We start from the raw sequence: 14,006 nt of genomic DNA, 5'->3' as shown, positions 1-14,006 counted from the left end.
GAAAAGTAATACTTCAAAGGGCATTTAACTTACTTTGGCAGCAGCTACATCAACAGTTTTGAACTAATGTTTTAATGAGAATAAGCATTAATTCAGAAAATTAGACAACTAGTTATGCTACAGCTTTAAAGCTATCATACTCCAGCTTTTCCCATCCACACCATTATTGCTGGATAAGCCACATAGTGGGGGGGGGGGGAAGGAGTGGTAAGGGGATGGGAACAATCTTGGAAAATTGCATAGGAGACCACAGGGAAGATCTATACTTAGCAATAATTAAACCTCAGACTAAGAATGTCAAGCATCTTCAAACTAACAGACAAAAGTGTAATTGGATTGCAAATTTGTCTTCCAGAGGAAGGGCAGCCCCAATTCCCAAACAGTGAAAGGAAAAAGGTCTCACTTTGTTTCCATTTCCCTGCAGAAAACATGATTCTTTCAATGTTAAATGCAGTCAGCCCTTACACGCGTGCCTGCTTATCCCAGTTAAGGACCAGAAATTTTAGACACTGGGAAAGCAAAGAGACCATGGGTCTGGCAAAACAACAGGCAGTAGGAGAAGTATACTGCTTACTAGTGCATTTTAAAAGTATTATTGCCAGACAGCATTTCAGAAATGTTTACATACAAAAGCACAAAAATAAGCAGCTGGACACTATGTTTTGATGGCACCAACCTCCTCCCTGTGTTAAATTAGAACAGTGGTTTGAACCACTTTGGTCCCATGGTTGTTTCCGGCCGTCTCTTAGGCAACAAGTGCTGCTGCATTAAAGCTCACCAATATTCCCAACTTCCAGGACTAGAAGTGTGACTTCTTAATGACACACCTAACTCTAGAGGAGTCAGATTCCTCCATAAAGAATGTGAATATTTATTAAAAACCATGAAATTTATGGTGCAGTACAGCTAATTGAAAATGTAATTAGAAATAAATTAAAACCAGCTTCATGTTTTAATCAGTTTGGAACACTTCAAGTATTGCAGCAACAAGGCAAGTAATTTTCTTCTGGAAAATATATAATGATGTCATTATTTTGGTACTTGTGACTCCAGAGATGGAGGAAATAGAACAGAGACAGATATTTGCTGAACGCAACAGGTAGGTGGCGCTGTGGCTCATGACAGACCTGGAATTAGACTACAAAGGCCTGGGTTTTTACAAAGGCTATATCCCAGGTTTAAACATCAGAATTAGAAAGTCAAACAGGCACCCTGAAAAGGTATCTGTCTCGCATAGTAGCTGAATTTCTACCTTGGCAGATAAACTTCTGTAACTTCTAAGATGTCCACTAATTTTCTATTTGGCTAAAGAATGTTTTAGGTTAATACCTTAATTTTAAGCATTCGCAAGGCTTGTCACTGACTTCTATTATTTAGGGAAATCAAATTCTAATGAAATGTTGGCTTAAACATAATGATTTAATAGCTATACGACGTAATCACGAACCCAAGGAAGACTCTGAGTTGGTTACCTATGGCAAATCATCAAAATAATTCTACTTGGTAAAGGCAGCTTTCCTTTTTGGCTAAAAGCATACTCTGCTTGGCTTCAAAAGTCTTGTGTCCAATTTCCTGGTTCCACCCCTTCCTGGCTGCTGCACCAACTTCGAGTTACTTGGCTACTTAATTGCCTGAGATTCACTTTTCTTCCAGTCCAGAGATGATCAGATCTGGTCTCCTAGGTCTCTCCAGGCCTCACAGGGAAATTGGCAAAGCTTGTCTTTAGATGTCTACCATCCTCCTTGTGGCTGGTTTCTATTTCTTCTAGACTCCTTTTCCACATCTATAATGTAGGGATTAAAATACCTACCTCACAGGGTTGTTGAGAGGGTTCACTGATGGAGGGCTTATAGAGAGTGGAGCACAGGGGCTGGCACTTAGTAGGTACTAAAGAAGTATTACTGCTCCCTCCCTTCCGCATCTCACAAACCAGACAAATAAATGCAAATTACATGGCAATAGTTGGTAAGCAAACCTCTCACAGAATATTTTGTTTTAAAAGAGGCCTTCAAAGTGACTAGTCTACCCAGGGATTCAGTCCCTCAGCTCCCCTCTCCCACTGGGGCAGAAGGTAAGAGGGGCCTTTGAAGCAGTGCCCAGACCACAGAGAGTAAGCAATAAGCCTTCTCCAGGGGGTCTGCAAGCTGGTCTAGAATGCAGTGTAAATCTCACACACACGCAAAAAATATGTTTAGAACTTGTAGGTGTGTCTTCCTCTGCAGATTTGAATTAACACTGGAAAAATATGCAAACTGTAGTAACAGTCATTGACCCAGTCAAAAGCATAACAAGATTTTCAGAGTTTCAGAACACACATGGGAGCTGATGAAATGAGTAGCTGGCTTATCTTTCCGAGAGTTCAAAACCTTCTGGCCTCAGTGACCAGCAATGAGAAGATTAACTGGCTAAAATGATGGTAACTGAGCCCCAGAGTAAAGTTTAGCCGCGTGAACTCTTTCCTTTCCGGGAGGATCCTTCAATCAGTGCTAAGGAAAGTGCTCCTTTCCTAGAATGTAGCTGAGAGAAGAGAAACCGAGATGGAGAGAGAAGGAACACACACCACTGCCTTTTGAAATTCTCTAGCCAGAGAGCAGTATCCTGTCTTTTGTTTCTCTGGCCCTGGGGCGGGCCCCATTCCACCTGGTGTTCTGTCCCCTGCCTACCCTGGGTCTCCAAAGAAGGACACAGAACTCCCTTGGAAGGAGAGCTAACTGGCATTACCGCTCCGGAGTGTTCACCGTGAACTCCGTTTCCGAGAAACCTAGAGCCAAAAGTTACTTTCCAAGTCTGTGGGGCTCCCGGGGCGCCCGCCTCGGTCAGCAACGCTTGCAAGTCAAAGCGGTCGCATCGCGTGGTCTCGGGCGACTGGAAACTCGGTCCCCGCGGTCAGATGGCATTTCGCACCCAGCCCCCTCACTCGAGCCCGGCCCGCGCGGGGACAGAAATGTGTTATCCTAACGCAAAACCAGGTCTCCAGTCTTGTGTAAACACCACGCCGGCCCATCCCCAAACGGCTCCCTTGGATGCCTCCGCTGTAATTATTTATCTCACATATAAATCTGGATTCTGCTGACAGATCTTCGGGTTTCTACTAAACACAAGGCTGCCCTGAGAAGCCCCGCTCCTCGCGATTCCGTTTAAAGGTACGATAACATCTGACACTTCCCTAAACCGGCCTGCAGAGGATACCACCCGGGGGGCTGTGTCACCCCTGAACACACGTGGGCACAACAACTCCGCAAGCGGGCACATGGAAGGGACGCGGAACCCAGGACAGTTATTTTCCAGTCAGTGGGTCTGATGGACAAAGATGCCAAACGCACTTCCCAAGCCAGCTGAACTCCGCGGGCACCTAATCATTGCCAGATGTGGGGAGGACGCACCGAGAACATCCCCGAGTCCCAGAGAAAACTCCCGGCCAGCAGCCCTTCGACTTCTTGGACGGCGAAACGGCAACAGCGGGGAGGGAGAGGACGCTGGGGAGAGGGGGGGAGTGCTCCAGAGCGGAGAACCGACTGGGGGGCGGGGGTGAATGATGATGCCTCCACTCTCCTGGGCATATTTTTTCAATTAAAAAGTTGGGAACTGGAATCCGTAAACAATAATTTGGGGCTTCAGACTACTTTGTAGAGACAAGATGGGGAGCGGAATACTCACACGCTTCAAAACCCCAACCTCTAGGTCTCCGGCGGTACCCGACTCCGGAGCCGGGGGCGCCCCCAGGGTGCGCGCATGAACCAAGCACCGGGTGTCCCCCGGGGCTCCGCGCAGAGAAAGTCCGCGCCGGATGCACCTCGCCCCCTCACGCGCTCCCCGAAGCCCGCCCTACCTTTCATGGTGGCCGAGGAGACGCACAGCCAGCCGGGGAGCTCCGCGCCGCCGAGAAAGTTCGCGCTGAGCAGCGGGTCAGTGAGCGCCCATGGCAGCTGCGCCGTGCGTCGGCCGTCTGCGCTCCAGCCCTCCCTCCCCGCTTGGCGCTCTGTGCAGCGGGGCCGCCGCGCGCGCCGCTCACCCCGGGCGGGAGGCGCCGCTCCCGCCAGCGCCCCTCCCCCTGGCCCGGCCGCCGGGGCGCGCGGGCCGCCGCGCCCACGCCCCCCTCGCGCCCTCCCGCGCCCGCCCCGCCCGCCCCGCCCGCCCGTCCGCAGGCCGCCGCCCGCCCGGGCCCGCCACTTCTTCGCCGCGCCGTCGCTCGCCCGCGCTCCCCCGGTTCTCTCTTTTTCCCATTGGACCAGAAGCGGGACGAAGTCGGAGGAAAACGGCTCCCGAGGGTGGTCAAGTGCTTACCCTCGGGGTGCACGGAACGTGCGGCCGCTGGGCTTGTTTCTAGACCCCTGACTACCTAGAGTGTGGGGTGAGAGGGCTGAGAGCAGCAGCGTCACGGGGACGGAGGAGTTAGCTCGTCCCTTCCCCAAAGGGCTCTGGGCACGGAGGGTTAGAGGATCAAACAGGGGGCGAGCGCTTCCCCGAGGCTCCAAGTTTCCAAGTGCGCTTGTTGATGCCCCGAAGGGACACAAGGGACAGTGCACACTGCCACCCGGGGAGAGCTGTCGCTAAGTTCGAAGTCACCATTAGATGATCTCCCTGCAGAACTCGGAGCAGGATTACAACTCTTGGACCTTCAAGAAGAGAGAGACAGAGACTAAAAAACCCACCACACTCCCCTGGGTTGGAAAAGTCCCCCTTCTACCCACAGCCCCTGAAATGATCAGGTTGACTCCAGTTTTACCAGGAAAGGAGGCTGGGCTGTTGAGCAGATTCATAATGAGTTCCTTTCATTGTGGCCCATCCTCTTGCCCCACAGTGTTTATCTTTCCTTTTAGAAACCCTCCTAAGCAGACCCATTGCTTTATTGCTTTACTGCAGAAACTAAGTGGTGAGTGGAGCTGGTGGGGGGCGGGGCGGGGGGGCGCTGCGGAGGAACTTTCTTCCACAATGGTGAAATGACAGATTACTTGCGCTCTTGTTAGCATACCAAAAGCAATACAATTCTGGCACGGGCAGTGGTTGCAGCTTTTCCGATTTCCTCTCCTGAGTACTTGGTAACACAGTGTAACCAGCCCATTGATTCATTCTAAACAGGGAACTCTTTGCTCTAGTAAAAGTCGGTGCCCAGAAATGAATACATTCTAAAATATTTCAGACTCTCCATTCCAGAAGCTTTCTATTTAAAACGTTAGGGGAAACTTGTACATGACTGGCAAAGAAAAAGACAAAAACTGGCAATTTTTTTTTTCACTTTAGGGCTTGATGAAACTATAGGGTCCCTGAATATTACTCTGGAGATTTGCTCCAGCTCTCACCAAGGTACCTGCCTTGTTTTGCATGTCAGGTGAGAGTCCCTGAAGAGGCCAGAATATGGATTCTCAGCCCAGAGCTTACTAACTAATGTTGGGATGGAATAAGCCCATCAGTTTCTTTGCATAATAGTTTCTCCAACTGAAAAATGGAGAGAATTTTGGCCCCAATATTTTAATTGAAGAAAATCATTGATAGCTAGTGGGAAGCAACCGCATAGCACAGGGAGATCAGCTCGGTGCTTTGTGACCACCTAGAGGGGTGGGATAGGGAGGGTGGGAGGGAGGGAGACGCAAGAGGGAAGAGATATGGGAACATATGTATATGTATAACTGATTCACTTTGTTATAAAGCAGAAACTAACACACCATTGTAAAGCAATTATACTCCAATAAAGATGTAAAAAAATACATTCACGTCTTAAATACAAATACATTCCCATTATGAAAGCAAAAAAAAAAAACCTAAATTATAGCTGTGACACCGAAAAGTCAACAAAAGAAAAAAATAATAAATTGGATTTCATCAAAATTCAAAGCTTTTGTGCATCAAAGACACTATCAACAGAGTGAAAAGGCAACCCACAGAGCAGGAGAAAATGTTTATAAGCCATATATCTGCTAAGGGGTTGACATCCAGAATATGTAAAGAACTCCTACAACTCAACAACCAGAAAACAAATAACCCAATTTAAAAACTGGGCAAAGAACTCAAATAGATATTTCTTCAAAGATGATATACAAATGGCCAATAAGCATATGGAAAGATGCTCAACATCACTAATCATTAGGGAAATGCAAATCAAAACTACAATGAGAGGGACTTCCCTGGAGGCCCAGTGGTTAAGACTCCACGCTTCCACTGCAGGAGGAGTAGGTTCAATCCCTGGTTGGGGAACTAAGATCCCGCAAGCCACGCAGCATGGCCAAAACAAAACAAAAAATTAACTACAATAAGACACCACTTCATACTCACTAAGATGACTATCATAAAAAATAAAAACTTTTCAAAAAACAGAAAATAACAAGTTTTGACAAAGATGTGGAGAAATTAGAACACTTGTGCATTGGTAGTTGGAATGTAAACTGATGCAGCCACTATGGAAAACAGCATAGTGGTTTCTCAAAAAATTAGACATAGAATTACCATATGATCCAGCAATACTGCTTCTGGATAGATGCCCAAAAGGGTCAAAAGCAGGGACTCAAATAGATATATTTGTACACCCATGTTCATTGCAGCATTATTCACAATTGCCAAAAGGTAGAAACAACCAAAGTGTCCATTAACAGATGAATGGACAAAATAAAGGCAGCACATGCTGACAATGGAATATTTTTCAGCCTTAAAAAGGAAGGAAATTCTAGGGCTTCCCTGGTGGCGCAGTGGTTGAGAGTCCACCTGCCGATGCAGGGGACACGGGTTCGTGCCCCAGTCCGCGAAGATCCCACATGCCGCGGAGCGGCTAGGCCCGTGAGCCATGGCCGCTGAGCCTGCACGTCCGGAGGAGCCTGTGCTCCGCAACGGGAGAGGCCACAACAGTGAGAGGCTGCGTACCGCAAAAAAAAAAAAAGGAAGGAAATTCTGACACATGCTACAGCGTGGTTGAACCTAGAGGGCATTATGCTAAGTGAAATAAGCCAGTCACAAAAGGACAAATACTGTATAATTCCACCTATATGAGGTACCTAGAGTAGTCAAATCATAGAGACAGACAGTAGAATGGTGGTTTCCAGGTGGAGCGGGGAGGGAATGGGGAGTAGCTGTTTAGTGGGGACAGAGTTTGTGTTGCAAGATGATAACAGTTCTGGAGATGGATGGTGGTGATGGTTGTGCAATGATCTGAACGTACTTAATGCCACTGACATGCACACTTAGAAAGGGTTAGGATAATAAGGTTTGTGTTATGTGTATTTTACCACACACACACACACACGCAAAACCTAACAGAAGAATTATAAGGTTGGAAAAAAATCCCACAAAAACCTGTTAGCTACAATGGGCTAGACTCACAGACCTGGTGATGAGAAAACAAGCTCAGCAACTCTTTAGAGGACAGAGCTTCTGGAACATGCATCCTCCCTCCAGCCCCACCACCTTCAGCACCAAGAACTGATTGAGCCCCTGCAGGTGGGTCCCAAAAGTCCCCGGCCTGGCGCCTCCTCTGAGCCCCACTCTGGAGGATACCGGGGCTGAAGGTTGTGGTCACGTGCAGAACATCAGCTGACCAAGATTTCCCTGGTCAAGAGTTCCGGGAGGAGTTGAGTTGGGGCTCAGGGAGAGGAGAGAAAGGCCCAGAAGAGGAGGATCGTGTGGTTGGAAAGGACACCGGTGAAGATGCCTTGCAGTCCTCAGGGGAAACGGGCTGCAGGGCGGGAGCTCATACTCAGCTCTCCCCGCTCCAGGAGCAGCCGCTGCGCCCTGCGTTCACACTACCTGTAGAACCGTAGAGAAGGCATCGTCTCACTTCATCCTCACACCGACCCGGTGCTAGTAGTGTCGATTTACTGACGAAAAAGCTCAGTCACCCTTGCCTCCTCCCTTCCCCTCTACCCTGCAACCTCACCAAGCTCTGCTTCTACCTTCAAAACAGATCTCATAGTCCACTTCTCTCCGTCTCCCCCGCATTCCCCACGTGGAGACCACGATAGCCCATCTGGAATTCTGCAATCACCCTCCAGGTGTTGCTCCCTCACCACCCACCTTATCAGATATGAACGCCCTCAACCTCGCTTTCCATATGCATCTAATTTTTGCTATCATAAACACCTTTATCTCCTCCTCTCCCACCTCCGCAATTAATCTACTCATATACTTGATCTCACTCCCTCTACCTGGTCTCCCTGACTTCAATCTCGCTGCCTTGAATCTACCCACACCAGTACAGCCTAAATATTTCTAAAATGCAAGCCTGATCATGTCACTCTCCTACTTAAAATTTAAGTTCAGTGGTTTGACATTGTCCTCAGGCTAAATTCAAGTTCTCAGACCCAGCTTACAAGGATCTCTATGACTGGACCCGTGTTTATCTCTCTGGCTTCAGCCCATACTCCCCTCTGTGCTCTATGCTTTAGCCCCTACCTTTTTTTTTTTTTTTTTTTTCTTTTTAACATTCCATTTCTCTATCACCTCTTAGCCTTCAAATATTCCATTCCTGCCTGAAGCACTTTCTCCCAGGCCCATCTTCATTACCTAACTTAAGTTTCTGGCCTCAGCTTAACCTCCCTCTTCCTGACACCTAAACTAGTTTAGGGTCCCCCACCCACCCAACCGGTGCCTCCATAGCAAACTGCATTCCACACTCTCTTGTGGAATAGTTACTCGTCAACTGTGTGAATTCCCACTGGCTACAGCTCTATGAAGGCAGGGACCATGTGGATCCTGTTCAGTGCAGAACCTAGACAAACATGTATGAATAAGTAAATGAAGTAAGTCTTCCTACATTACATGTCATAATTTGTGCCCTTTCTTAAATCTTCAAACCTTGCCCTCACTCCCTAAACTTCCACATAAGCTCAAGTCTCCCCATCTTATAAAGTTCCTTGGATCCTATTTTCCTTGAAATGAGCCACTTTCATTTGACCTCTGATATACTACCCAACTCAAGGCAATCGGACTGGTGCCTTATGACCCACAAAAATTGCTCTTGTGGCTGTCAGAGACCTCCAACTTACCAAATCCATGATTTCCCTTCCAGATCTTTTCCCACCAACTTTATCCCACTGCCATGCTTGTCTTGCTGATCATCATGTTTTTATTCATTTACTTATTTATTTCTGCAAAGGCCTCTCTTCACTTCCATGATCTCTGTCTCCCTTCATTTTCCTGTTCCTGTTTTCTCCACTTGCCCTAAGCACTTGGATTTCATCCGTTGCCATCTTGTCTTCAGCCTCCACAATCTCTCTTTGGGTGGCCATCTAAACTCTCCAAGGTGTCAGCCATACTGCCTCCCACTGGGAGTTGGGGAGTGAAAAAGGTAACAAAGCCTCAGGGAAAACCTTTCAAACCACACTTGGGCCTCCTTCATATTCCAATTTAATCCCTGTCATCCACATTTAAGAGTAACTGAGTCGCTTCTGCTTGCAGGAGTTAGTTTTATTAACTCAGGTGTGTCGGGGAGAAACTGATACGTATCATTCACCTATATGCTGAAGACACCCAAATCTCTCTCCTGTTAGACATTTCTCCTGGACTCTAAGCCCTTCTTTCCATCTGCCACCCTACTGACAAATTCTTCCTGGATAACCTACAAGCATCCCAACTCAGTTTCTCTAAAACCAAATCACCTCTTCCAGGCACGTGCCTTTCTATATTTCCTACGACCCACAACCCAGTTGTCTAAACTTGAATATGAGCATCATCTTAAAGCTTCTCCTTTTCCTTCAATCCCACTATTCACATCCTCTCAACTCCACCCTGATCCAACTGCGACCTCATTTTTATAAAGTGCAGAAGGTTGGGCTTCACTTCAGGCCTTGGAATCAGAATCTTTCAGGGAGAAGCTCAGTTGCTCCTGTTTTCTGTTGCTCCCCGGCTGATTTTCGTGTTCACTAAACTTGGAGAATCATTATAGTAGACTATGAGCTTCTTAAGAGAAGGGGCATGTCTTCTTCACCTTTCGAATAACAGTTTCGAGCAATTAACATTCAGTGAAAGACTGAATAAATGGAGAAGGGATAAGCAATGGAGGGAACTGCAGAGCAGGGAAAGCAAAATGCATGGCACATCCCTGAGGATTGCCATCAATGGGTGATACCACATGCTCTGAGTCAAGCCTTTGAGTATGGCAGGAGGATGAGCTGGTTTCTTGAGAAGGATGTTGCCTTCCACAGCTTGGTCATCTGAGTCACGTCATATTCTCTTCCACACTTGACAAAGAATAGACCTTGTTTGCCAGAGGAGCCATTGTTGTTATTAAGCAAGTCCACTAAAATATTACGACCCCTTGAAGAGACTAATGTGGTTGTAATGGACACCACGTGTTTTGTCTCCATCCTTTGAGATGTGATTATGCTTGAGATTTACATGAAGGTTTTGGGTTTTTTTGTTATTTTGGGTTTTGTTTTTTTTTTTTTTTGGATAAAGAAATAGCTTTTTGGTCTTTAAACGTTTACGGTTTTTGTCAGTGAGTGTTTCTATTTCTTTCATTTTTAAATAAACTTAAGGTTTTTGAAAGGAGGCTCTGATTGAGAGCTGCTTTCCCTGTTTGACCAAAAAGTCAATATTTATTCCATGTCATGTTTCACAGTTCAGAGGATCAGTCTGAAATTTTTCCTCTAATCCACTGCAAGGCCACTGATGATTCTCGAGACTGGTTCAGGAGCCTCTTTTTAATTTTAGTGAAAAGGTAAGGGCCGAGAAAAAAGAAATGTGACCCCTGAGCCTCAGTTGGAGACCCAGGTACGTCGCAGGGAAGGCCAGAATTCTCTCATCCTGACCTGGGAAGTACAAGGTAGATGGCCAACTGCAAAATGCTGATGATTCGTTCCTATTAGGTTTCAGGTGTATTACATCTGGACATTGCAGACAAGTGACTTATATGAAAATAGTTTATAGAGGGTTTTTTTGCCCTTAATGTGTGTCTTTTGCAATGGCATAGATGAGAGGGACTTATTTTGGTTTTATCTTCCATTTGGTCTTGTCATTCATTTGTTCTGGTGGAGATGAAGTGTGTTGAGCCACGCCACCATCTGGTGATCAGTAGAGTTTGACTCCAGGCCCTGTTCTGTTCTTAGGGGTCTCTCTCACTAGGGCTGGCCTCTGACACCTCGAGGCCTGAGTATTCTTACAGTAAAAATGAAAGGTTTTAGACTAATTTCCAAGGTCTTTTTTGGCTCAAAAACCTTAACATGAAATGCATGTAAACACTATTTGAGGGGACTTCCTTGGTGGTCCAATGGTTAAGACTCTGCACTCCCATTGCAGGGGCCTGGGGTTCTATCCCTGGTTGGGGAACTAGATCCTGCACGTAAGCTGCAACTAAACATCCCTCACATGGCAACGAAGATCCCGCGTGCCACAACTAAAACCCGGGGCAGCCAAGTAAGTAAATATTTTTTAAAAACTGTGGAAGTGGGAAGTTCAGACATATTTTGGATGTGTGTGTATACATATGTATATATATTATATGTCCAAATTATGTCTGATTTCCAACTTTCACAGTGATCAGCTACAAACATATATATATTTGTATACATATATTGGTAGCTGATCACTGATTTGTATATATATTATATATTATTTATGTATGTATATATTTTTACTTATGTATATTTGTATGATATATCTGTAGCTGATCACTGATTTGTATATATGTGTATATATATACATTTGTGCATATATATATATATATTTGTAGCTGATCACTTTTTAAAATATTGGACTAGCTCAGAGGTACACCTTTGTCCATATATTCATGCTGGTGTTCCCATTACCTAGTAAGTATCCAGTAGATGACTAAATGAATGAATATGCAGATATAAGTGAAACAGAGAAGCTGTTTCATCTGTCCATCAATTCTCACCTACCTTTAAAATGAGCCTCTTCTTTATGGTAATAACAGTAACTATTGCTGACGTTTACTGAGTGCTTTCTATGTTCTAGAGCCTATGCTTCGCCCTTGACACACAGTATCTTATCTATCAGATTCAGAAATATGTGGGACTTTAGGGAAACCACTTAACTTTTGAGTATCAATTTCCTCATCTAAGAAATGAGGACAGTACTATCCATCTTGCAATATTTGGGGGAGGGATTAGAGGTAATGTTTTAAAATCCCTCATACACTACCTGTCACTTAGGAGAAGCTCAGTAAATTGTGGTAATTTTTCTCATAATTAATTAATTTTCTATCTTCTATTTTGCTTCAAGAAGACCAAATTGAACAAAGGCAAAATAATTTCATTAAATTATTTTATACAAAATAACAATTTGGCTGGCTAAGGAAGAGCCTAGTAAATTTTATTTAAAGTCTTAATGATGAATAGCTTTAAAGAGACAGTTTTATTTTTAAGAGCAAACAAGTACAAAAATAGTAGAGATCCCAAAGAGGACTACCCTAAGAGATAGATTAAAATGTTTACAATTCACATGTACATTGTTACTAAGTGTGGTGTGCACAAGATATTTGAACATAATTTGTTCTCTAAAGTAATTTAAACATTAACTTTATGAATTTTGTTTATACTATAATTTGATTAATAATGGTGAAAAGGTAAACTTCTGCTAAGCTTTTGTCAAAATTGTTACAAATTCCAAATAAGTATATCAAGACTGTTGAGGTTTCACAGTATGGCATTATTCCTATGTGATATTGTCTGTTGATACTATATTCTTTCAAGATTGGCAGAATTTTATTTTACTCTTTACTTCTTATAAATAACTAGCTATTTTCACTGGAGTTTTTGACTCCTATAAATAACTTAAACTACATTTTTTATTCAAGGTCAAGATCCAGTAATTATTTTCACTTTATTTTTTTTTTTTTTTTTCTTTTTGCGGTAGGTGGGCCTCTCACTGTTGTGGCCTCTCCCGTTGCGGAGCACAGGCTCCGGATGCGCAGGCCCAGCGGCCATGGCTCACGGGCCCAGCCGCTCCGCGGCATATGGGATCCTCCCAGACCGGGGCACGAACCCGTATCCCCTGCATCGGCAGGCGGACTCTCAACCACTGCGCCACCAGGGAGGCCCTCACTTTATTTATATTTTTCATTGAGACAATACATTACATTTGAACTTAAATATTTCTCTACCTTGAATGTGCTTTCTTAGAACATAAGAATAGTGCATATCAATATTCTAAAAGATTTATTTAAAAATAAAGAGCATCAGATGTGCAAACAATTTATTACGTAAAATATTTTCATAGTTTTTTTTCTGTTTGTTTGTTTTTGCAGAATTTGAAAGATGTTCTTTGTGGATTGCTCCCATGGTGCAGTGAATTCTCACATCATCCATTAAGTTGATCTGCTTTATAGATTTTAAAAGTTGTGGATTTCTATTCTACACAATTAAAATGTTTAGTATTCCTTGTAATGGAAGCTAAAGCCCAGAAGGGTTCCACAACTTTTCTAAGCCCAAGACAGTCAAGAATAAGGCTCCACTAAGATTCTTATTGAATGTGTTCAAATCAAGCACATCTCAAATTGAATATGATTTTTCCAATAATTGCAGTTTAGCTGAGTGAAAAACTTGAGACTGAAAAGAAAGAATTGGAATTTTATAACTAAACCTATAATGCTGCAGAAATATAGGAATGCAGATAGCTGAAAGGTCATTCTTACAACTTATTTACTATCTCCTATGAAGAAGATATGGCTAATGAAATCTTTGTAAAATATTAGAATCCTATCCTTGCTCCATTTGCAACATAAGGACATTAAAGTAAGAAAATCCAATTAAAGAAAACACTGACCTTACCAAGGGACTCATCAGTGTAATAAATAACTTTCTTTTCCACGGTTTTCTGTCCTATTTTTTTTTTTTTCTTTTTTTTTTTCTTTTTGCGGTATGCGGGCCTCTCACTGTTGTGGCCTCTCCCGTTGCGGAGCACAGGCTCCGGACGCGCAGGCCCAGCGGCCATGGCTCACGGGCCCAGCCGCTCCGCGGCATATGGGATCCTCCCAAACCGGGGCACGAACCCGTATCCCCTGCATCGGCAGGCGGACTCTCAACCACTGCGCCACCAGGGAGGCCCTGTCCTATTTTTCATAT

The 14,006-nt window shown here is 44.6% G+C and overlaps 1 protein-coding gene across 1 annotated transcript in view; it reads right to left on the bottom strand.

The window, feature by feature from the left end:
* Positions 1-3,954, bottom strand: part of COLEC12 (collectin subfamily member 12) — a 187,708-nt gene extending 183,754 nt beyond the window's left edge. The window contains exon 1 of the mRNA XM_082640417.1: positions 3,830-3,954. Within this exon, the coding sequence (XP_082496543.1) occupies positions 3,830-3,836 (7 nt within the window). The 5' untranslated portion in view covers positions 3,837-3,954. The remainder of the gene's footprint in view (positions 1-3,829) is intronic.
* Between the last annotated feature and the right edge of the window lie 10,052 nt (positions 3,955-14,006).

The sequence above is a fragment of the Mesoplodon mirus genome, assembly GCF_964341445.2.
Source record: "Mesoplodon mirus genome assembly, chromosome: 13".
Lineage (NCBI taxonomy): Eukaryota > Metazoa > Chordata > Mammalia > Artiodactyla > Ziphiidae > Mesoplodon > Mesoplodon mirus.
Note: the sequence above shows the minus strand (reverse complement) of the source record. Positions and strands in the feature narration are given on the sequence as shown.